Source organism: Copadichromis virginalis, linkage group LG9 (genome assembly GCF_057382275.1).
Source record: "Copadichromis virginalis isolate Kocher_CV1m ecotype Utaka linkage group LG9, C_Virginalis_male_GT1.1, whole genome shotgun sequence".
In the NCBI taxonomy this organism is placed as follows: domain Eukaryota; kingdom Metazoa; phylum Chordata; class Actinopteri; order Cichliformes; family Cichlidae; genus Copadichromis; species Copadichromis virginalis.
The window spans coordinates 20,478,592-20,503,362 of record NC_140626.1 but is presented as its reverse complement, the minus strand read 5'-3'; the positions used below and the strand labels follow the sequence as shown (position 1 = coordinate 20,503,362).

The following is a 24,771-nucleotide window of genomic DNA, read 5'->3' as shown; positions in this document are numbered from 1 at the left end:
TGTAGACCACAGTATGTGAGGAAAAGTGCAAATGTCTCCCATGCCTGCTGCAGTCTCATTGGCTCTGACAGGCATGTTGAAAGAAATTCAGGTTTGTCTCACAAAGACGCCAGCCCAGCTGATGTGCTGTTCTGAGTGTACTGACAGGAAAGAAGGAAATAAATAATAGATCCACCTTAAAAATCTTAGAAATTTTAAGCTCATCTATCTGTCCTGACCTTACGTTTATCCAGATTACAAAACTTGCCTTTCGCCCTGACAAACCTCAACCTGAAGGCCATGTGGCTCGCAGAGAACCAGTCTCAGCCAATGCTCAAGTTCCAGACAGAGGACGATGAGCGAACAGGAGAGAAAGTGTTAACCTGCTATTTGCTACCCCAGCAGCCTTCCCCAAGCCTAGGTAAGCAACATGCTTTAAATAAGCATTTGAGTATTCAGACCTGTTAGACGCATGTATAGATGATGTTTATTTTAACTGGCACACTCTTTCTTCTGCCCTCTCTCTTTATCTGCAGAGAACCTGCTGCAGAACAGTGTAGATGGTAGCTGGACAGACAGCAACCTGAACAGAGTGTCGGTCATCCAGTTCCAGGAGGAGACCAAGGCTGAGGTGGATGAGGATGATGAGGCTGCTGCAGAGCGTAGAGTGAGTAAAAACTAAACAAAGCAAACCTGACCCATCAGCACAAAAGCTAAAAAAAAAGAATAATGTCGTGCTTAAAGGAAAATCAGATAAAATGCCTTTTTTTTTTCTTCTTCAGGGCCTTCAGCGCAGAGCCACACCACATCCCAGTGAGCTGAAGGAGATGAAGAAAGGGATTGAAGAGAGGAGGAATGAAGCCTACACATCCAGACAGGACGAGGATCAGTCCCTGGACCCACAGGTACATAACGTCAGAAATATGGTCACCACCAAATTAAAAAATAATAAAAAAAAATAAGCAAATAGCATTTCATTTCTTGCTGCTCAGCTCCAGTATTACAAACAACTAAACTCAAAATTTGCTCTAATACTGCCTGACTAGCTGCTGCTGTGGTACATGCTGATATAATAAAAATGATGTCATTGTTTTTAGGGAAAAAGGCTCAGTGACCTCTCCAATCAGAGCCATGACTCACAGGTGTCTAACAGCACGCTGTCGGCCACCTCCCACGAGGACAGACAAAATGTGACTGAGGCCTCTCACATGGAGAACCGTGTGGACGGCCCTTCCCCTCAGGATGAGGATGACCTTGATGAGATGGAGGTGGAGTACATTGAGGTAAATGGTGGATAGGTTTTCTCCTCATTTCATGGATTCAGTCTTTGTTTCTGTTAGACTCTAAAATCCTCTCCCTTTCTTTTCTCCAGCCCACTGTGCACTTTGCAGAAGAACCCATCATCCGAGGTGGGGACGAGGACCACGAAGAGGACGGCGAGGACGGCGAGAGGAGTGACGAGGAAGACAAGAGGCCCATGGAGAAGCGTCTGATACGAAAGGACACGCCACACTACAAGAAGCACTTCAAAATCACCAAGCTGCCCAAACCCGAGGCTGTGGCCGCTCTGCTGCAGGGCTTCAGTCCCGACGCCCTCAACTCTTCTGCTCAGGCTGCCGAGGACGAGGAGGATGAGGAGGAAGAGCAGAGTGATGGCACTCCTCAGCACCGCCACAGAGTGGAGGAGGCAGAGGACAGCCGGCATCAGGTCAACTCCAGCCAAGTAAAGGTAAAAGAGAGATCCAAACACTGGCAGGGTGCAGTTCAGGAATGTAGAAAGTGTTATATATCATCACAGCAGGACATGCAGTACACACCAAGTCAGCATATTTTAGGATTTAAAACTTTACATATATATTTTTCCTTGTTTGTTGCCTCTTTGCAAACATTTGATATTGTATGCATGGAGAGCCTTTGCCACCTTGCAAGCTGCATTCACTTAAGATGGATGTGGCGTTGCATGCAGGGTCATTCCTGAGATGAAGCCGCCCTGCCCTTGTGCTATAAATCCAGGGTGATGCATTACATTCATCGCAAACTCACCAACAGCCTCATCTGGCCCCCTCAGATTTTGCCTCTCCTAGCCTGTTCCCCCACAGAAAGCATGCAGACATGTCGGCATAAATCAGCCACAGGCCATTGTGATCCCTTGTTTCCATACAAGACTGCATTCAGATCTTTGTCTAAACCTTTTTTTTTTTTTCTTTGTGGATAAATTCAGCCTTTCTTGCTCAACACTGGCGCGCCTTATCATCAGTTACCTGCTGATTTAATTGAATATTGACACTTGCACACTGCTTTTGTAACATTGTATGCTTGTAAAGTATGAATGAAACGAGTGAAGGATGCTCGGGAGCTGCTTATCAATGAATGTCCTTGTTGATCATTAGACTTATTAAATTGAGATCTGTTAATTTGTGTCACGCTAATTGTAGAAATCCTTTTTAACCTAATGATCAAACATCATCATGAATCTGTTTAGTGTGTGGGTATGGATGTGTGCGTGCGTGTGGGTGACTGAACTCGGACCAACCAGAACATGTACTGGCAGAGCTGGAACACAACATCGAATGAGCCTGGCTTGCGTCACATGGTCGTATTTTCTTTCACTGGATTTTTGTAGGGACTTTGTTCTTCGAGTAAATCAGTTTCTGTATCATTTCTTTTGTACTTTCTGTGAATCGTTTAGCTATGTTTATATTTTTTTAGCTTGAAACTGACTTCTTCACCTAAATTTAAGTCTTGCTCCTGGAGGAAATTGCTCTTGATGGTGTGGAGGCTGGGCTTGTTGTGGTTTGGGAGCTTTTGCCTTCTTTTGTCCACTCTCTCTGCACTGTATTTTTTGCATTCTGGCTCAGCTCCTTGGTCTTGTCTTTCCACCTCTGCCTGTATTTTGCTTTTGGTGGCTGGGGAGTGAGTGTGGATTCGCTTCTGCTTCACAACCTGCAAGCAGACAGTGGCGTGTTGAGTGTCTGGTGTGTCTGGAGGTTTTTATATTTTTTTTTGTTCTGTTTTGTTTTTTTTTGGGTGTGTCTGTCTGTGTGCATATTTTTATTTTGGCCTGACTAATCCGCATGCCTCTTGCTGGTTCCTGTCCTAACAGGGGGTGTCATTTGATCAAGTCAATAATCTGCTGATTGAACCTGCTCGAATTGAGGAGGAAGAGGTCTGTACCTACTCTTTCCCATCCACTCTTGTCTTTCCGTCCCTCACTCACCCATTCATTTGTCCACCCATACTCAGAAATGGAGAAAACTTCCCACAGAAATCCACGGTTAATCCGAGCCGATCACTAGGGAACCCCTCTAATCCCAGCTCATTCACAGGAGGGGCCAGTGTGGCAGAACCTGAATACAGGACTGAAACTGACACTATTTATTTCTTCCTTCTTCTTACTGGACAGCTGGAGTGTGGACACTTTAACCCTGTGATAGTAAACATGTAGTGAGAGTTTCATTCTCAGCATTTTGTGCTTTTTGGAGTCTAAAGCAGAGAGCCAGGCACTTGATAACATTTAACTTTTAATTTAATTTTTGGCCTTTTAAACGCAACATTTGTGGTTTTCCATTGATCCTTCCCTTCTGGGTTTTATAATAAACCAATCACAGGTCATACCTGAAAAACAGCATTTATTTAATAAATTGCCTGAACTCAGTGAATGAATTAAGTTTTTTTTTCTTTGTAATCATAGTAAGATTGTTACTTCCACCTCAAAACAAGGTAGTCATCATTAACTGGTGATTAATTAACCCCGCCCCCTCAGTATTTGAACATACACACCAAAGAGGAAAAAATATACACCACCAGTTCCTCTGTTAAATAAACAGTGTGAGGAAAACACGGAGAGCAGGTTCTCAGCGAGGAGTCGGTATTCTTATCATTGCACGTGCTGCAGATTGATCAACCATATCTGATGTTTTTGCATATAGATTAAACATGTAGGTTAATTTCAGTGCATTTACAGCAGTTTTGCACAGCTTGCACATATTGCTATTTTGAAGGAAACTCTGGCCTTTCCAGTTATTGAGTAGTTGAATTCTCCTCTTCAGGCTGAACCAGATCTTTTTCTTTTCCTTCTATAAAAGGGTTAGTGCCATAAGGATTGAAGTTTGCAGATATTCAGTCAGTCCAGGTTCTGGCACACTCTGCCTCTCCCCTGCCTCTCCTCTGCTTCTGCTGCTTTGCTCCTTTTTCATCCCGTCCAGTGCCTTGTCACCCTGGAATGAATGGGCTGGTTACACTCTGATGAGGCAAACCCACTTTCCCAACTTCCTCCAGGTTTTAATCCAGCTTCCAAACAGGATAACCGGTGGATGGATGACAAAGTCGATTTTTGATTGTGTAAATCTGTAACACATGGCTGTTATTTCAAGTGCAAGAAAGAGCTTGTTTCAGATTTGCTTTTGTTTTTGTTTATTCCCTCCATCTACATTTTATTTTTTGCATGATTCACTGTATATCGGTACATTTAGTATGTTTAGTGTGGGTGATGAAAATTTGCAAGAAACATTTGTTCTCGCTCTTGTCACACTGAGCAACACTGGAGTCTCAAAGCAAGGACTCCACCTTTAGGGCACTTAAAACTGTTGTCTGTTACTTCCTTCCATCTGTACCTCATTTGTCTCCATTCCTCCCCTTTTTGCATGGCCTGCAAGTATGCATAATGTACACAAGTCTACACTCCAATTCATACATAATACACTTTGTTTTGGGAAAAATGTTGGTCTCACTGAGTCCAGCTGAAGCATTTTTACACAGTGTGTTAGAATTCATGTCCCATGTCAGTTCATTGGTTAATTGGTGGATGATTTGGGTCAAACTTTTTGTTCGTGCTTTAAATCAAATTCAGGCAAACACAAAGCCATCTGCCTCCCATTTAAACTGGCATAGGCCCATAAACTGACACTGAAGTCAGCGTTTATCCATCAGCAAAAACAAAGGGTGCAGCACTGATTGACGCCACCTTCTTGCTGAAAGAGGTTACCCACGACTTAAAATACAGGGTTCATCAAAAAGAATCATCCAATTTTAAAGTGCTTTAAACCTGCAGCTGTTCACCGATCAACTATCGAAACACGTACCGTGAGTAAGAGCACATTCGTGAGTTTCATGTGGTTGCCGGTAGGTAGCATAACAACAGCACTGACTCCAGACAATGCTCACTAAAGTATGGAAGGAGTTTGGCTATGTCATGGACATTTACCATGCGTCCGGAGGGAGGCACATTGAGCACTTGACACTGCAAGCTTTGCATAAAACTTTATATTCATGCATTTTAAAAATTTACCACATGGTTCTTTCTCTGTCCATTACTTAAAAAATGTAGCCTTTCAAAATCAGATAATTCTTTTTGATACACCCTGTATAAACCCAAACAAAACAAAGTAAATCGCCGTGGGCTCGTTTTCCTCTTAATCTGCCCTAAGATGAGTAGGCTTTTTATGGGTTTTCACTCCCAGTATTGTTGACTCCCCCGTCCTCAACTTGCAGCACACCCTCACCATCGTGCGACAAACAGGCGGCCTGGGCATCAGCATTGCTGGTGGAAAAGGATCCACGCCTTACAAAGGAGATGACGAGGTAGGGCTGGGTACCTGGGGTTTGTTTAGGTTTGGAAGTATTTGAGGTCACAGACTGACTGTGTTAATGTTTGGTTGCTTTTAGGGAATCTTCATCTCCAGAGTGTCTGAAGAGGGTCCTGCAGCCAGAGCTGGAGTTAAAGTGGGAGACAAACTGCTGGAGGTAAACATCTGCATGTCTGTGTGTGTGACAGGGAGGGTGACTAGAAGAGTGTTTTGTTTGTTTTGTTAAACAGAAAACAAACAATCTCCTTGTCTCAGGTAAATGGAGTGGACCTCCACGAAGCTGAGCATCACACAGCAGTGGAAGCTCTCCGCAGCTCCGGTGCTACAGTTTCCATGACAGTGCTGCGGGAGCGCATGGTGGAACCAGAGAACGCCATCACCACCACACCGCTTAGGCCCGAGGATGACTACTTCCCACGGGAGAGGCGGAGCAGCGGCCTTGCCTTTAACTTGGAGAACAGTCCAAGCGGGCCGAGGCAGCGGTTCTCCACCTGCCTCATCCGTAATGACAAGGGGCTGGGATTCAGCATCGCAGGGGGGAAAGGCTCCACGGCGTACCGCACAGGGGACACGGTGAGGAAAGAAAAGAAAAGAAATAAAAGAGCCTCAGCTGGCTCCTTTCGATGTGGAGGAGCCGCGGCTCGACTCTGAGCCCCTCCCAAATGACTGAACTCCTCACCCTATCACTAAGGGAAAGCCTATCCACCTTTTTCTCATCCTCTGAAGATCACTTCTTATATTGAGCTGTCAGATACACATCATAAAGTTCATAGTGCTGACATCAGAGGCAGAGAGGTGTCGGTTGTGACAGTACAGACATTAAATTCATTATGTGACAGATGAGGCAGAATTTATTCGCAAATGGAATAAAAATGTTGATATGTAGAAAAACAGGCTGCGGTTACGTTAATCTGTCTTTGTGGATTGACCATCATGTTGCCGTCTGCTTACAACCATTTATTGATCAACTGCTGTACGTGGAAAAGGCATCTGTCCGTCTATGGTGCACTTTTTGTTGTCATACTACAACCAGTTCTGAGCGGGTAAATGATTTAGCTGTTTCAAGTGTGTTTGCCGTGTATTTCTCTGTTGATATGCATGAATGCCAGCTAAATTATTGAGAACATAACTGATAGATTAATCCATACTTAGAATAATGGTTGTGGATTGTTCCCAACACCTGGTAAGCCCTGTCTGCATGTGAAGCGATTGATTTGCTTTGCTTCTGTAGCTGAAACTTGGGCACTACTGTAAGAGTCCAGGCCTCTTGTTGCCAAGGTGACCCTCTTATGTATTTACCATCCCATCATTTTCCACCCAGCAGCATCTTTTACTCCCATATCAAACACCTCCCTCGTAGTTGACCTGCCCACTGAAATTATAGTTAAGTAAACCTTAAAAGTAAGAGTAATTTATATTTAACTGAGTTTTATTTAGCCTGATAGGAGACTATCAGATCACAGTGTCATGTCTGATGTTAAAATAAGCAGCACAAGGGACAGATGTTTGTCTGAGATCTGTATCATGTTGTAGTTCATTATGCAAGTTTGTGTAAACATCCAAGCAGAGCGTCCTCTGTTTGAATCAGTTAAATGGCATTACAGAAGTATTCCTGTCATTCATCTTTAGATGATTTAACACAATACTTCATTGAACTGACTCAGTTCTTTGAGGGAGTTGTTTGGTTCCTCAGATTGAGATGTGATGGCTGCTTTATTTTACTCGTGTGATGTATGCAACCTTCTGTCAATGTCCAAATCTGGGGAATGAAGAAGGGAATAGAGGAAAAAGACATTTTAAAAAAACATCCAAAACTGCAGACAGTGCCTCATACTATCAATAAAAGGGTTTTCAAAAAGTGTGGTTTGAAAGTTAGGAAGTGAAGTCACATGTTTGCAGTAACAGTCTCAGTCAGAGCGAATCTGTCTTTTAACGCCGTCTATTCTGGCCACAGCGCTTACAGTCATCTCCTGGGAGACGCCGATATGAATAGCCAGCCTCGACACTCGATAGGCCTGCTGTAATTTGGATATGTATATTTGGGCCAGCACACTGCTGCTCTGCAGCTCGAGCAGCTCCAGGAGCCCACAAAGAGGGAAGGAGTCATAAACATAAGGTTTAAGCGGGTCTGACTGTAAGTCTTTCCTCCCTTTCAAAAAGCCTTTTGAAGTGGATGCAGTGACTCACCTGGTGGATGTGAATTGGTGCACTAGACTTTGCACATGCATTTGTTTACACATTCTGTTCATGTGGGACAGGCTGGCAGCTAGGCTGGGTTTTTATTGGTGTACAAACGGTGTAATGTGTCTGAGCAAAGGGGACAGCGTTTCAGCGCTCGTACTTTGTAACGAGCTGCTGGCAGTCGAGGCTTTTAATGCGTTTTAACTATTTGGCGCTGACCTGTTAATCAGTTATATGTAGAGGTTGTTTGTGTGTTGTCTGGCAGTGTGGGCTGCTAATGTGTCGAACTATGTCAATTTTGCAGCAGTCATGAAAACAAATTCAGTTTTTCTTTCAGTGCGAGCGTTTACATATAGGTCTGTGGTTTGTTGTAGCCATCGTTCGGAATGATGCCGTTGTTAGTTGCAGTATATGAGAATGTTTGAGTAAAAAATAAGTTATCTACAAATGTGCAGAAATGTTTTAAATCAGTAGTCGTCCTTGTCTTGTTTTGTTTTAGGGAATCTACATCTCTCGAATCGCAGAGGGCGGAGCGGCACACAAAGACAGCACGCTGCGTGTGGGCGACAGGGTGATCTCTGTGAGTACTACCATCCTTCTCCATCTGGACACTGTAGTGTTGACTGTGATCAAAGCAGGGCTTTCTTTACAAACAGGAATAAGTTTAGACATGAATCCCAAACAATTAGGTATCGTTTTTGTGTTGTGAGAATAACAGCGATACAACATTTTTCCTACATCTGGTAAATGCGGCATTTACTTTTTGACATTTTTGTTGCATTTTGTTCCATTTTTGTTGTGAAACTGTGTCATTTGTGCCAGCATCACTGCTTTCATAAGTCAGTTTTAGGCTTTGTGTGACTGACATGGTGTTTCCATCCTGAGCATATGAATTAAGGTTATCTCATCAAAATCTCACACATCACGTCCATGAGTTAGTGATACGGTCCTCATATGAAAGTCATTCTCTATTTGGATTCGATGAAGATTTTTTATTTGCTTTAGTTAAATATTAAAACATTTAGCCTTTGCATGATCTTTCTTTTCATCCCACTCCAAGCTTTGCTTTGTGCTCCCGTATCTTTCTGCGTATTAGCAACTCTTCTGTCGCATGTTTTTGTCTGGTCACATGCACATTTGCACACTTTGTTATTTACTGTAAATGAACTGATGATGATCAGATCTGTTTCTTTACTGCACTTCCTGCTCTCTGTAATCACAGAAAAGCTTCCTGAATGGTCCTCTTTGCCTTCTTTCTGGGTTTCCTCTTTTCTTTCATTGGCTTCTCTTTGGTTCTCTTTTCCTCTCTCACGCTCTCCTGTTGTGCATGCTCACTAATGCATTGAGTACATCTCCTTGCCTGCTTGGTGGTGGGTATGGTGTTGGGGGTGGAGTGGGCTGAGCCTGTTGCTCTGCTGATTTTGTGGAACACGAGTTACCACAACAGCAGGAGCTGCAGTGTGTCAGCCCGTGGTAAGAGCTGGTACTGTCGGGTCTGTGCCGACCTCTGCTTGTCACTTTGGACTAGACTGCATGCCTAAAAGCTACCCCTATTTATTTGATCCTAAAACACACATAAACAGTAATGAAATGGTTAATCTGTGGTGTCTGACGACTTCTTGTTGCCTTTGTGGACTTAAGATCAATTTTGGAGAAGCTACGCACTTCCACTGAAGTTTTAAGTAAACAAAGGCAAGAAGTGCTGAACTGATTACATGAAAAGATAGCAGCATGGGCATTCATGAGCTCACTTCAGGCAGTTTGACGAAAAATAGTTCTGCTTGCTTGCAGCTTTTCTCCCTCAGGGACGCTCTGCCATCTTAAATTGCCTGCAGCACCCCTCACTTTCCGTATAAGATCTCGCTGCTTTGTGTAGGTGTTTGGTTCTTCTTTAAATAACTCGCTTTGGTGCACTTGAAAAATCTCAGAATTACAAATCAGATCGGTTTAGAACTTAAACATTCAGTTTTCATTTTGGGTAATGAATGGAGAGAGCGATGAGAAACGACTGTTGGCAGGCTGGGTTTGTTGTCAAATATTCATCCTATGAGTAGCAAATGACCAGTGGGAGCGTCCTGGTGGGCTGACACCCTCCGCGGTTGGTTTTACTGTGAATCCAGATCAATGGTGTAGACATGACAGAGGCCAGGCATGACCAGGCAGTAGCGCTCCTTACCGGCACCTCCCCCACCATCGCCCTCCTGGTGGAGCGTGACTTGAATGCACCAGGGGGCTCTCCAGGTCAGACCCGGGCACGAGCCCACTCCCCTCCACCCCCAGAACCATCAGATTCTCCAGACCAGGACGAGGAAAGCCTCGGGAACCATCTGAGCCGGATGGAGGACGAGTATCCCATCGAGGTGAGAATTCGAGGACTGACTTGTGTGTCGAATAGTTTTGGTTTTTGTTTAGTCGTTTTAGTAGCCATTGCTGTAGAAACGTCATTGAAGCACTCAGTGTTAATGCTTGTTTATGTGGCCTCGCCTTATCCTTATTGCTGTCCAGTTCCAGAGAAGATGGTGTATGGTATGAAGGCTTGAGTAGTTAGTAGCTGTCAATAAAGCACTAATGGTGTTGTTAAATAGAAAGTTGTTTTTGATATTTATTAGACTATAACAGATGTAGATTTGACTTGTGATGTTTGAGTCGTCGTCTTTACATTCAGGCTTTAAATTATTTTTCAAATCTTCTGGTAAAGCCAATCTAACCTAATCCTAACAGGAAGTTACCCTGGTGAAGTCTGGAGGCCCTCTAGGCCTGAGTATTGTAGGAGGCAGCGACCATGCCAGCCACCCTTTTGGTATCAATGAACCTGGGGTGTTCATTTCAAAGGTATTACTGTAAAACAGGTGTATTCTTACACTTTCATCTCCTGAAAGTGACTGACATCTCCTGTTGCATGACTCCGTGACTTCACCTCATTTCTTCAGGTGATTCCTCATGGGTTGGCAAGTCAATGTGGGCTCCGTGTTGGCGACCGGATATTAGAGGTGAACAGCATTGACCTGCGACATGCCACACACCAGGAAGCTGTGCGGGCCTTGCTGGCCAACAAGCAGGAGATCCGTATGTTGGTACGGCGGGACCCTTCACCGCCGGGAATGCAGGAAATCATGATCCAGAAGCAGCCTGGAGAGAAACTTGGTATCAGCATTCGCGGAGGGGCCAAGGGTCATGCTGGAAATCCTTTCGACCCCACAGATGAGGGCATCTTCATCTCAAAGGTTCTTTAGCAATCCAAAGCAACACATCTTGGCACGACTCAGCTTTAATTGAGGTTATTATCAACATGAGAAATGTGAACATGCTCACATTTTTGACTGTTTTCTGCAGGTAAGTTCGACCGGCGCAGCGGCAAGGGACGGGCGACTGCAGGTTGGCATGCGAATTCTCGAGGTGAACAACCACAGCCTGCTGGGGATGACGCACACGGAGGCGGTGCGAGTGCTCCGTGCTGTCGGGGACTCTCTGGTCATGCTGGTTTGTGATGGCTTTGACCCTGGCAAAGTGGCTGCAGTGGAGGTGAGATGGCATGAACAGTCAGATTTGGATATGTACAGTTTATTATGTACAGCAGGAACTTACCAAACCTCTGATCGTTCTGTCTTTATATCAGCTAATGTATATTCCCTTTTATCATGTACCTGGCTTGAGTGTTTAAGTAGAACTATAGCTTTCAGTTAAAAACATCTCCATTTTCAAAGGTTTAAACTGTACTCTGTGTTGGTTTTCAGGCATCTCCGGGTATCATTGCCAACCCATTTGCAACCGGTATTGTGCGAAAGAACAGTATGGAGAGCATCTCTTCTATAGACCGAGACCTGAGCCCAGAGGAGATGGAAATAATACAGAAGGTGTGTTTTTACTACAAGTGTACATTTTAACTTCTATACATAAACTATATATAAAAGATGGCCACTACAACATTGATTTTTGCACTCCTTACGCTCAAAGTTTAGCGGTTTAGCTGGTGAATCTAAAAGTGAACTTATATGGATGAGAGGGCAGAGTGTTATCTGCTAAGACCACAGTCGCTCAGATCTAGAGTTGGTAGATCTGAGCGAGGTTACTGGCTTATGCCATGTGAAATCGATTTCAAAGAGGGCATTGAACAAAACCTTTAACCTTGTTGTTATCGTTTTAGTCACTACCAGATTGGTGTGGTTGCCTCTAGTTTGCATAGAAGACACACACTTGTCTCCAAATACTCCGTGATGAATAAACAGGCAATGGCGCATAATGCGCACCTACCAAATTATGCTTCCAATAGAATCATAAATTAGGATAATGAAGCAGGACATGCTTCAGATGCATTGCTACGTTATAACCATGCAGTGTCCCTCAGTTTCGACTCACTCTTTAACTCCAGCTTCCAAACATCCTGCGCCTTCACAGCAGGATTCACTAACCATCTGGTGGCAACACAGTGGCTTCATTCTTTAATATATGGTCTATGATTTGAAGTTCATTTTGCTGCTTGAGAAGCTGCAGATTTTTTCACTTGTGCATGAGCTTCATTTTTTCATTACATTGCTATCACTGATGTACTTAAGGTCAGGTACTGATGGTGTTGATTTTAACATGCAGAATGCACTTTTGAGGCTCCTTAAAGATCCAGCAGATCCACATAAGTGCAGTGCAAAGCTGGTGTACTAACCAAAGCCGCTGCCATTCAGCGCAACCTGTGAATCGGATGTTTTATTCAGCAATTCTGCCACACCAGCACAGTGCTTCCACAGCAGTTTGGTGTTAGCAAGTGGAGTTGTACAGATTTACTCATTCTGGGCATGCACGCCGCACGTACCCATCTTTCTATCGGAGCGGCCAGAATGCGCCAGCCCAGTTGTTTGTTTTGTCCAGATTAGTTTTTGGGAGGCTGCCCGTTCTAAAGGAATGCAGGGTCTGCTGGTTTATTGAATGCCATGTTTCTGCTGTTTCTCTGCACACGTTTAGCCGTAACCACGTTTGCCAGGGCTTATTTACAGAAACTGAATTGCCTCTGCTGAGCTTTACATGATGAACAGTAGCTTTTAGCATTGTAAGGTTAAATGTTGGTCTTCGTCAGGAGTCTGAGATGGTGAGAGAGACATCACAGTGGGAGCGAGAAGAGATGGAGAAAGTGGTAAGTGAAATTGAAAATCATTTGTTTTGGGAAAGATAGAGAGCAGATTGATGAAGATGAATCAATGCAAGAAAACTCAGTTTTTCTGTGGCAGTATAGCTGAAAAGAAATTATACTGGGTCTGCAGGGTGGAGTTAGAGTCACATCCTCACGTTTGCCTGTTACCGGGTGAATGAAGCTTCCCCTCTGCACCCTGTGTGGGCATCATGTTTGACAGAACTGTTCCTGCAATGTCCCACCTTGCATGCTTTTTCTGCTCCTATAGCCGATGAATAGAATACTTTTTAATGTGTGTGGGTTCTATCCTTTCTTTCCCTTCTGTTTCTTTTTTTCACCTATCCTCTACCTTTGGTGCGTTATGTATGATCCAAAATCATCCAATCATTCCATCTCCATACCACTTTCCTCACTGTTGTTTCTCTTCTCTCTAACACTACTTTCCTCGTCTTCCTCTTTATTTCAACCCTCATCGCATTACTGTGTGGCTGTGTGTGACTGTGTGTCTTCCCCTCTGTACTTCTCCTCTTCCTCCCCTTCCTCTCTTGGTGAAGGAGCGAATGCGCTTGGAGCGTGAGGAGGCAACTCGCCTGCTAGAAGAGGAGACTGAGGTGAGATACTCCTCATCAGCAGGTCCTCGGGTGAACTTCCTGTCTGCAGTTTAGACACAAATGCTAAATAAATGTGTCTTAAACTTTTATACATTTTCTTTTTTTAAGGGACCCACTTTAAATTGGAATAGTTGTGCTGGAGGTGCCCTGATAAGTGTCCACCTGCAAATGTAACCAAACAAAGGGTACAAACACTTAAATCATAATTGAAGCAGCTCCTAAAGGAAAAAAGAGGAAATTCCCAGTCTTCTTTTTGACTTTTAGTTTCAATTTTTAAAAAATTTAAATCCTTAAAAACAACTCAATCTCATGGAAAAACCACCCTTAGATTTATGAAACGTTCACATTTATACATTTAGAGTCAGGAGTTCCAGATCAGTGCAGGTGATTTAAAAACCCTGGAATTAGGCTTATTAAACCTCATCTGAGTTCTGGATTTCTCTTTGCTCTTCAGCATCTTTAAAAAAGCGCTTTAAAAAAAGATCTCTAAACATTTAAACTAAAGCGTTTCACTTTAAGGAAAATCTACTGTGAGTGAGGTCAAATACTGACTGTGAAGCACTTTTTGGTATGAGGGACTGAGCAGCCGTTGCCCACTCATTAAATTGAACTCTAGGTAAGGTAAATGACTTTAATCACACTGGAAATCCAACAAGAAATGTCTCAGAAAGAAGAGATGTAGTGTTATGAAAGGAAAAAAAAAAGTATTGCTATAAAAAAAGCAAATTTAATGGAAATAAAACTCCTATACGAAGCTGTTTCAGCTCTAAAAGGCTGATGCTAGTCTGAGGGTTGCTACCTTTTTCCGCAGAAGGATATTATAGCTGTTAACATTATTTGTGGAGCTGTGCTATTTCACGTACTGATCAAACAATAACCCAATCCACAGATTTGAAGGCTTATTTAAGCTTTATAAAACTTTTACAGCTGCTATTTCAGCTGAACATATTTGATCGTCTAGTCTACATATAATGATAGATTATGCAACAACCCTGAGGTTTCCTTTGATATTAGACATCAATTACATGTGTTTAAATTGTCATGCACAGCTGGAAAACTTTTAAGACTATAGAGTAGGAAAATCACTCACAGTGAGACATACAGAAAGTGCCAGTATTGATCTTTCGCTTGATTTCTTGTATTTGTTATGTGACCACCTGCTCTTTGTAAACTAAACTTCAGTGCAGACTGTCTTACCTCTGGGTCTGTTTATTTCCCATCAGAGCATTGGCACTGGACCGCTAAAGCTCGACTACAAAACGCTAGCTGCGCTGCCCACCACGAGTCTGCAGAAGGTCAGCAGGGTGAGTTTTACTTCATGTTTGTCTGATTTTTACTTTTCAGAGTTTGTAAAAAGAAAGCAGTCTTCTTGAGTCAGCATTTTGGGAGCGGCCCATGCAGGAAGTCTCTTTAAAAGCTCAGAATAGACCCAGCGTCAGTCAGCTGGACCTCTATGAGAACTTAACACCTCCATGATCTTCACCGCAAGTCAACATTGCTGAAGACTAAACCTTGACTGCACAACACACAACAAGAGCAGAAGTAAATGAAGAGTCTTACGGGAAGACTAAAGTAATCCGGGAAGAATCACAAACGAAAGACTAAAAGAAAAAAGTGCAGAAGATTTTGGGAATGGAAGAAGGCAAAGCCCGAAGTCAGTCTTTGTATTCTGCAAGTGCGAGAGGGGGAGCTGGTGAGATACTGGAAAGGGGACAGCTGTCCACTATCAACTGGCCTATCTGTGATATTTTAAACCAGCATCTGGTTCTGAATTGGATGGAGTCTCCCGGGTGGGTGGGATGCTGGCGGACGGGGGGTGTCGCCTAAGAGGAAAAGACAAGTGTTTCGGTTTGAGTTCCCAGTCTTAAGGGGAATACGTTTGAGTGAACATAGAGCTCTGTGCTTTTACCGTCCTACAGTGAGTATAACGAGTTTAACTGGAGGAAGTTTAAAGATTTAAAGCGACTCTGTTTTCTGTTTTTTCTGAGTCTTTCTGTCCTGTCTGTTCTCTCGTCAGTCTTATTTTAATCCAATTTTGTCTGTAATATGGTTGTTTAAAAAAATTTTTTAAACAGCAAATGTTAAATAATTTGCATTAATAATGCAGCTATGTGTGAAAGTTGTAAATTAGCAGCAGTACAGGCTTTTTCTCAGTAACCTGTGAGAGTAGAACTTAACCTACATATTGTCTGCAGCTGTTCCTGCTCTGTGTGCTAGAGCTGCTCTGCACACGTGGTCCTGTTCAGACTGTACTGTAAGAACAGCTTGTTGGTTAGTTACACTCATAGTGGACCAATATTTTAAATTGAAGGGGTTAGCATCTCATAAGCCCTGATTTTGATGGTGAAACACAAGTGGGTGTGCTTCATAGCACCGCTTTGTTGTAAAAATGTTTCAACAAAAGAACAGGTGCTGCTTAAATATTAGTGATACAAGATGTGATTTATAAGAAGTTGAGATTCAGACCTGAGAGCAACCTGCTAAACTGCCAATAGATAAATGTATAGAGGGCCTTGTTTTATTGGAACTGAGTGTGAAGACAGGGTTGTATTTCCCATTTGTTGGTGTTTAAATCAACCTCTCTCTACTGTTCCTTCATAATAAAACCTTTCAAAAATAAAAATAAAAAGGGTGGTTTAACCAAATTCCTAGAATTTTCCAAGAAGTTCATCCCGATTTTTAACTCAGGTTTACAAAGGTTGAATTTTGACGTTTATATTTGACATCAATTTTTTGTGATGTTGCCTAACGTATCCTATTAACGGCCCTAACCGATCCAAATTTTTAGAGTAGGGAAAACTAGTAGTGTTGTACTCCAGAAATTCCTGACTAAAAATGTGTTAGACCCATTCAGATGTCATTTAAGATAATCTGATACTTTCTGTTAGTAAAACTTTTTATTGGTAAATATGTATTTGGTTTTTAAGGACATCCCAAATCCTGATTAATGGAGCTGTCATTTAATTTTACACAGAAAACATTTTCCATAAATTTTGTTCTGGCACTTCAGACTCTGCTTTCTGTTACTGATTCATGGCATTCACTTAAAGCCGTGACTGAAGTGTTTAAACGCTTCAGTTCCCAGGTTGCTTTGGACTTCCCAGACAGCTCAGCGCGTTGGCATGCCGGCGAACGAGCAGCCTGACTTTGCTCTGTCACAGCCGGGCCCCAGCTGTCCCTCGCAGTCGGTGTCAGTGCCAAAAGGGCACTCGTTCACATTCCACCTCGCTGACCCTCATCGCAGCGCCGACTCTGACAGTACAGAGCTGCCTTGCTGCTTCACAATGCTCGCTGTATTCTTAGTGTGGCTATTTCGATTATCACCAGACATGTCAAGGCCATGTGGGATAAATTCCACTGCAGTTTGTCTGAACTGACCTGAAGATTTTTAACGATTTTAAGGTCTTAAGTATGTGAAACAGAACATGGCCGAGATTCGGTTTCAGAGTGAACGTTGGTTTAAAAGCTGCGTATTCTCTCAGCTGTGACACGAGCAGTAGTCGTCACTGTTAAGTACAGGAGGAGCTGAAGGTGTGCTGGAGCCCGAATGTCTCACTGGTCTGATAATGTTTATTTAAAGCACATGCTAGGAGTGTGGGCTGCGGCGAGTCTTGAATGATGGCCGCTGGGAAACGTATCTTAAAGGCTTCGGGAAAGATTTAGTGAGGCGAGGGACTCTTTTTTTTTTTAGCACCAAGACGCTTCTCTGTCGAGCTCATCTCACGTTTTAGACAATGTATCAGATACTACATGAATGTACGTATTCAGTGTCCACATATTGTATTGATTGTACTTAATTAGTTTCAAGCTGACCCTAAAAAGCGAGTTTTAGTATCTTTATTAATTTTTTTTGTGGTCATAATGTTAAAATATTTTGATGACAAATGAGTCATTCATGCAACCTTCTATTTAAGCACAATGAATATAATATATATCTCATTACACAAGCAGAAAATTATGTGTTTCTTTGTGTTTTCATTCAGTTTAATCTTCTAACGACTGGCCCGTTGGGTCATTCACCATAAACAGCATCTTCATCCACTTCTTTCTAACTAACAATGAGTTCAGGATCAAAAGCAGGGCTTAAATGACTAAGCCCTAATCCAAAGTCCTTTTAGGGTTTAATAGCAAATATTTAATAGAAAAATCTATTTGATTGGCGGCTTTAAGGGTTAGAATTGATCAATATAAGTGCATCTTATCCTGTAAGTTTAATCCTATCAAAAGTTACGCATTTAAAATTTAAAAAACTGGCATTTTTATTATTGTTTATAAACCAGTCATGACCCATCTGGTGTACCTGTAACTGGGAGATTAATCTGTAATATTTTGAAAATAATAGTTGAAGTCCTACAAACAGGCCACTAATGTTTTTTATGGAGCTGCTAAGTTGGCACTTCTATTGGAGGGAAATTAAAGATGAAGAGAAGATCATTGCACTTCCAGTACCTGCAAAAACCAGTTAGCCTGGGGGGTGTTCAGTGAGTGTACCTGAGATCACATACAGTTAAAGTTTTAGAGTTACAAATTTAGTTTTCTGCTGTTGAAATTGGTGCCCCTTGGTCTCTGCAGTAACTTTAGTGAGAACAGCCAAACCTGTGAGGAGGGAATTGAGGTGGTAATCAACTTGTTTTGTCGTTTAATCTAACTGAGAGCAGCTTCCTTTCTTCTCTGTATTCTGGAGTTCCTGTCACTGGTTTACTGTCTGTCTGTCCCCCTCTTTCCTCTGCTGCTGTGCAGTTTTCTGTCACTCTGACTGATCCTATGGAGGCCCCCGTGCAGGCCCAGTACACAGCTCCTTTAAAGCCCCTAGGCTTTGGTTTAGATGAACCCTCTAAGTCCCTCAGCCACTTGGACCCTGAGTCCAGCTCCAGTCTGAACTCAGACCCCAGCTATCTTCAAGGATCCCATTTCTCCCCTGATGGGACCTCCACCCCCCAGAGTACTGGCTCCACGACACCTCTTAATTCATCCCTTGCACCTGAAGAAGAGGAGTGCCTGGTGGACTCTCAGTCGATTTGCTTCAGCGAGAACCCTTTCTTGGTGGCTAATCGCAGAGGAAAAGGTCTTCCTCCTGGAGAGCAGATCCTGTCGGGGCCTCCGGTGGGCTATGGCAGACAGGGGCAGCTGCAGCCCTGGCTGTTCAGCAAGGCAAGAGAGACGCCCGCCTGAGTGTGGTGTGGAGGCAGCATGGTGTGTTAACAGAAAGCTGCACTCTGAGATAAATACTCTCAGTTGGATGATTCATGTGAAAGAATTTTTTTTCTCTCTAGGACGCTCTTTGGCCAATTCATTCATATTAATCCTGTTTTAATAATAACCAGCTGAACAGTTGCATGTTTTTACTGTGAGCACAGAGCTTGTGGCACCTCGTGAGGTATTTGTGAGTCTGTGATGAGGATCGACTGGAATGTCTGAGCCGACAGCTGTGAGGAGGAGGAGGGTCACGAAGGAGCACGGCACAGAAAAGCGCATGTTTAGGGAGGCGTAAATTCACAGCTGGACTAAACAGTTTTTTGTTTTTGTTTTGTTTTCTGCTCTGTGTTTTCAGTGAAACTGAGCGGCTGTTAAATTTGTGTCCTTACTTTTTGTTTTTCCAGGCGCCTTCCTCTGATTTCACCAGGACGGAAAGCCCAATCAGGGAAGCCCCTTACTCTCCTACTATCCAACCGGTAAGCGGCTCTTAAACCCAGCTCTTCTATTATTTATCGCCTGCTCTCATACCAATTTTTTTAATTTTTTTTTTTTTTTTATCCCTTTTCCATGAGTCACTTGTAGCTCTTTAGAGGAGGTATTTGACACTTTGACCTCTCCTCCCACCCTTAGCCCAGCCACCACTCCTCCAACAGCTCCCTGTGTGCAGGCAGGGAGACCCGCTTCGTAAGTGGGGCATGCGGCCCTTTCAGCGCTGGCCTGGATTTCTTTTTTAGCTCACGCTGCTCTGAGCTCTCTGACAGTAAAACATAACTAGCTGAGTGGTCTGAAAAGCATGTGACTGCTTCTCCGCAGCCAGCTGATTACTCATGGTTTGCCTCATGCAGACTGGAGAAATAGATCTACTGACCAGCTATGGCTTAATATCTTCTCACTGGGTGATCGTTTTTGTTCCCCCCTTGAGCTTTATCAATCTGCGTTGCATATTACGACCGCTGTCCCACATTTGGTGATCATATTAGCTCAAGGTAAACTCTGGTAGCTTCGAGTTTTCTGAAGAGTGTCTTTATGTGGCCTGGCATCATCCTAAAAAAGCCCCTTAAGTTTACATTTAGTGATTTTATTCACTGTGCTGCTGATCCATGCATTTCTGTGTCATTGTCATGGCTTTGTTTTAATTTTCGTTGCAGGCAAATATTCATTACACCTCCACTCCCACTGTCAAGGACAACCCCTCATCATCAGTGAGTGTCTCCAGAGCTCAGAAATAGCTGTTTTAGGATGATGTATTTTGCAGTATAAGAGTAGAGTCCAGTTTGTGTCCGTTTAACCACATATATGAAGCTATTTATGGTCTTGTATTTGATAGCCTACTGGTTACTATACAGGTGGGTGCTAAAGTGATGGAATTATTTCCCAGGAACAGTTAAATAAAGTCTAAAATCTAAACATATATATTTCATACATACAGTCTAGCCAGTATAGTAATGCATGCTAAAGTGCTAAACAGACCCTTAAAGTCTCTTTAGGTGCTCAGAATTGCCATGCCTGAAGTAGCTCTGGAGGAGGCGGAGCTTGATGTTAATTATGTTCTATAAAATCTGCAGACATGCTCAGATGTATTTCACTCATCAACTCCACCCACTTTTCATTCATTCTAATTAAACTTCATCAACTCAAGCAACAGTTCACTTATATTTTGCTATCAATATTTGTTTTCCTTCCAGACGCGACCAGGTGCCATCCAGCCAGTGGGGCGTGTTCGGCCCAGCAACTCGCCCGCCACACCAGACGGCCACAGCCCCAACCCCTTTCAGCATGGCCCCTCCCCCTTCAACTCCCAGACCTCTGTAAGACCCCTCACCACCACGTAGGGCTGTTCTCTCTCTCTGCTGTTGGCGTCCGTGCCACATGCTGTGACTATACAGCCTAAAAAATAATGATAGTAATAATACTAAAACAGTGCAGCAGTTACAGGTAATTATGGCACACAAATGAGGTTCCAAAGAAGTTAAAACCAAATCTGAAGTGTTTGAGTGCACAGGGGGGCTGAGTGTGTTCAGCCTCGGGCACATCTTGAGGTTGTAATTATTTGAGCTCTACCTGAAGACTCGACCCAGGATAACTCCTAAAAGTTAACCGCCTCGCTCATTTCATTCTATCGGCAAGTAGCTCAAGTGGATCAGAAAATACTGATGAACCTATGATTTCATCTCACGTCTTCCTGATTGTTTTATAAAGTTGCTCATTGACGGGAGAAATCTTCCATTGCTTTGAACTCTCCAAGCCCTACTGTCTGTCTTTTTTGGCATACTCCCTCCTCTCTCACATGAAACCAGCTGCCATGCTCTTCACCTGTTCTCCTCCACAGTCTTCTTCAACGTTGCTGGTTTTTTTCATAGTCTGTCCTCTCGTCCATGTCTCCGTCTGTCTGTCCTCCCCCCCGCCTCCTTTACCATATCGACCTCTCCCACCCTCCCTCCGTGACCCCCTCCCCACGCTGCAGCCTCGCGCCCCCTCCCCCTCCTCGCCCGACGAGTTTCCCATGAATGTCAAGCAGGCATACAAGGCGTTTGCCGCCGTGCCTCGCTCACTGGCAGTGCTGGAGCCGCCGCAGGTAGGCCGTGCTGTCCGGACTCAACCGGGTCACTACAACAACACAAGCATGCTGTGCTGCCTGGTTGGTCTCGTGCCGCATCCTCCTGACTGGAGCAGGCTGCGCTAAGTGAAGCCTGCGCCTTGTTGGGGGGGGCCTGTGACGTGCTGTGACGTGTGGAATGCCTTCGTTGCCATCATCTGTCATATTGGTGTTGACTCTCGATCCATCCATCCGTTCATGTGTGGCTCGTGTACCAATATTCAGTCACATTTATTTAAAAATATATTACACCCCTGTGCAATATCGCTTAAATGTCAAATGATTAAAAAGTGCATTGTCTCTGTCCTTTAGCAAAGTAGTTTTTCATCCCTGACTGATTGCCTCCCTGAGCCTGGTTGTGCTGGAAATTTCTCCGCTTGCTCATAGGTGGTCTATCAGCGCCTTATAGGTCATATGATTGTTGGGGTTTTGTCTGTTTTCTTTGTATTATTGGAGGGTCTTTAACACCTTGAGGCAACTATTGTTGTGATGTGATGCTATATAAATTAAATTGAAATTAACTGAATAGTTTTTGCCAGTTGTGGTTTGCAAACTAAATTAATATAAATATATATTGTAACATTAGTGATGAATTGTACATAGAGATGGTTTATTACCCAGCAGGGTGCTTCATAAAGTGCCTCATGGGATGAAGGTCACCCAAACTTGGTCTTCTTGAAACTATGTAGCATAATTAACCTAACATGCAAACACTAAATGTCAACAAAAGAGCACACATTGAACGCAGTTATAAGGCTGCTGTTCAGTACTCAGTTGAACTGTTAAATGTACAAATGTACATGATCGTGGGATTTTTATAAAACATTTTCTGTAGTTTCTGTCTGTATTTAGAAATCGGCTGACAGTTATTTGCAAACCTTCACCAGACTTTGTGACTATAGCAATTGTTCTGGAGACAAGTTGCCTCCCACCAGGGCCTAGTGGGAGGCAACCTGTGGCATCACCTTGTGATCAAAGTGGACAACAAGGTTTTCACTTCCTTAAAAATCCCAGGTGTGCTGAGTTCTGTCTCAGCGATCACACTCTGTGTTTGTTTTTCATTGTTCATCTTATTAGCAATGTAGTTACACTTTTCAATCATTTGACGTGATATTGCAGGGGGGTGTGCTGACTCCTGTACGTCCTGTGTATCTGTTAATCGGTCTGCCTGTCCTCTGTAGTCATTTCAGTCCTGAGTCATTTTTGTGTCCTTCATGTTGCTAACACTCATTTCTTGCACTACCAACAGGACCTTTATGGCACAAGGAACAACTTCCAACCAAAGCAACCTTCTCCAGAGGTGAGTAAACATATCACAGGTGTCTGCTGTACCACGTTGACCAGAAAATAAAGACAGCAGTTGTTTCTAGACATTTAGTTTCTAAAAGTCCCCCTCTACAGTTTCATTATATTTGGGTCAATATGGTGTTTAAGATGTGAGTATTGAAGCTGTAGCTTTGCACATCTGCTCAAAGCGTGCTGCACTGATCATCTGGTGATGACCTGTGTGGCCTTTTCAGCCTGATTTGAACAACGAGGTGTTTGATGACACCGATGGTCGGGAGGGAGCTGGCGAGGGTCTGACCGGCAAGGTCTCCCCTCGGCAACCCCTCTTATCAGACCGTCGTGAGTATATGAGCTTTGCAGCAGTGCCGCGCCGCTCCACGCCTTCCATGGACCTGCAGGTACCCACCGCCTCCAACACAGCTAGAGCATCCCTGTGCTCATGTGCTTGGCTTGACCGGTGGTGGGGTCTGTGCTCCTACAGGTTGGAGACAACTATGCTACTTCTGTCAGGAATTGGGAGCGTCAGTTATTTGATGTGATGCAGCTTAATGGTGCTGGGTAATATTTTATGGCTGTTCTTTTTTCGTCCTCCTTGGTCTGAGATGTCGTTAAAGATGCAAGAAAAGCATCTTTTGACCTTCTTGCGAATGTCTCTGCAGCTTTAATTAGTCGGAATTAGTGCTGCGAGGACTTTCTATGTGTAGATGATCCTGCATTTAACATCTTCCCAGACACCAGAGTTGTTTTTTTTTTTTTGTTTGTTTTGTTTTCCTTGTGCTTTTGCGTTATCACAGAAAACGAACTCTAACATTTGTTCTGTTCAGCAGTAGGGCTGTGCGATATGACCAAAATCTCATATCCCGATATAAGAATTCTATCATCTGATAACGATATAAATCACAAAAATGTAACATTTTCTGTAAATTCTGTGAATCTCGGGCAGCTCGACTTGCGGGAAGTGTTTCCTGCTGCGCGTCATGTAGCTGGAGTCGAGTGTTTTAACCGATGCATGAAACTATACATTTTTTGACATAAGTTGTAACGGCCGCCGTTTTCTTTGTGAGTATTTATTACACGGCGTGCTGCGGGGAAAAGCCTGTTCTAACGTTTGAGTCTAAGGTCTAATTTTTAGCACCTGGCGGCTTTTTTAAAATTCTCATCCGTAAATAATCTGCTCTTTCACGTGATTTAGTTTATTTTGAAAAGCCTCAACGGGATCTTGAGCTTTATTGTGAAAGGTTTATGTGGAACATAAACAAGCGGACACGCGATGCTGTTACCGTCGTTGTTGCTAACCACAACGCATAAAAACAGGCGCTTGTCTGTCCGTAGTGTGGTTATATTAAATATAAGAGAAAGAGAGAACTTTAAGAAATGAATATAGCCACTACAGTGACCATCAAAACGATGAAAAAATATTGCCGTAAACAGTTTATTTTGCGACACCACCAAACAAACGATAGCGTAAAATGAAACGATAGACGTTTTTATATCGTCATCCGATATATATCGTTATATCGAACAGCCCTATTCAGCGGGATAATTTTCCACAAGTTGACACCACTGTTATGATTTTGAAGCATAAATGCAATTGCAACAACTTAAAGTGCCAACACGGGGTGGAAGAGAACTAAACCACAGCTGCATGACCTGAATTTCACCACAATCACTAACCTCCTGTGTTCATTGTAATAACTTTAAAAGTTCTTGTCGTCTCATTTAGCCACTTCTCTGTGGGATATTTACTGGGGTGTTGTATATTTTAGAATAAAATCTGTGGAACTGTGACGTTAACCAGACATCTTATTTCAAGCATCTAACCAAAAACCTTTATAGATTTAGAGACGAAGGAACCTGATGTGCAACAATGCTGACTCGTGCAGACTTCAGCATTCAATCTGCAGCACTATACGAATGTTATTATAATATAATTGCTTTTTCAGTAGGGAAAAATGCAAGCGCTCTAATTTCAGCATTTATCGCTTCTAATTTTGTTCATTTTGTCCTGATTTTGATGCCACAGAGCCCAGTATTTGGTGGTAAGCACAGCCCAGAGCAGCGCTCTTTCAGGGATAGACAGAAGTACTTTGAGATCGACGTGAAGCAACAGACGCCAGAAAAACCCAAGCCTCGAGTCTCCCTCGTCGGGGAGGATGACCTCAAGAAGATGAGGGAGGAAGAAGGTTTGTTTCCTGAGTGTCCTTCTTAGCCACATGC

At 43.3% G+C, this 24,771-nt stretch overlaps 1 protein-coding gene across 4 annotated transcripts in view; it reads left to right on the top strand.

Annotated features, from left to right (window-relative positions):
• Window positions 1-24,771, top strand: part of scrib (scribble planar cell polarity protein) — an 81,558-nt gene that overhangs the window by 45,816 nt on the left and 10,971 nt on the right. For 2 of the 4 annotated variants that reach the window (XM_085468115.1, XM_085468114.1), the window contains exons 11-37: window positions 234-400; window positions 516-646; window positions 762-884; window positions 1,077-1,262; window positions 1,352-1,708; window positions 3,083-3,145; window positions 5,470-5,559; window positions 5,644-5,721; window positions 5,820-6,137; window positions 8,245-8,325; window positions 9,866-10,105; window positions 10,467-10,577; window positions 10,676-10,969; window positions 11,079-11,267; window positions 11,480-11,599; window positions 12,811-12,867; window positions 13,419-13,475; window positions 14,699-14,779; window positions 18,216-18,626; window positions 19,076-19,147; window positions 19,302-19,355; window positions 19,820-19,873; window positions 20,357-20,479; window positions 21,136-21,246; window positions 22,517-22,567; window positions 22,788-22,952; window positions 24,578-24,737. In XM_085468115.1, the coding sequence (XP_085324241.1) occupies window positions 234-400; window positions 516-646; window positions 762-884; window positions 1,077-1,262; window positions 1,352-1,708; window positions 3,083-3,145; window positions 5,470-5,559; window positions 5,644-5,721; window positions 5,820-6,137; window positions 8,245-8,325; window positions 9,866-10,105; window positions 10,467-10,577; window positions 10,676-10,969; window positions 11,079-11,267; window positions 11,480-11,599; window positions 12,811-12,867; window positions 13,419-13,475; window positions 14,699-14,779; window positions 18,216-18,626; window positions 19,076-19,147; window positions 19,302-19,355; window positions 19,820-19,873; window positions 20,357-20,479; window positions 21,136-21,246; window positions 22,517-22,567; window positions 22,788-22,952; window positions 24,578-24,737 (3,944 nt within the window). The remainder of the gene's footprint in view (window positions 1-233; window positions 401-515; window positions 647-761; window positions 885-1,076; window positions 1,263-1,351; window positions 1,709-3,082; window positions 3,146-5,469; window positions 5,560-5,643; window positions 5,722-5,819; window positions 6,138-8,244; window positions 8,326-9,865; window positions 10,106-10,466; window positions 10,578-10,675; window positions 10,970-11,078; window positions 11,268-11,479; window positions 11,600-12,810; window positions 12,868-13,418; window positions 13,476-14,698; window positions 14,780-18,215; window positions 18,627-19,075; window positions 19,148-19,301; window positions 19,356-19,819; window positions 19,874-20,356; window positions 20,480-21,135; window positions 21,247-22,516; window positions 22,568-22,787; window positions 22,953-24,577; window positions 24,738-24,771) is intronic. The other 2 variants (XM_085468118.1, XM_085468119.1) reach the window with 2 other exon arrangements.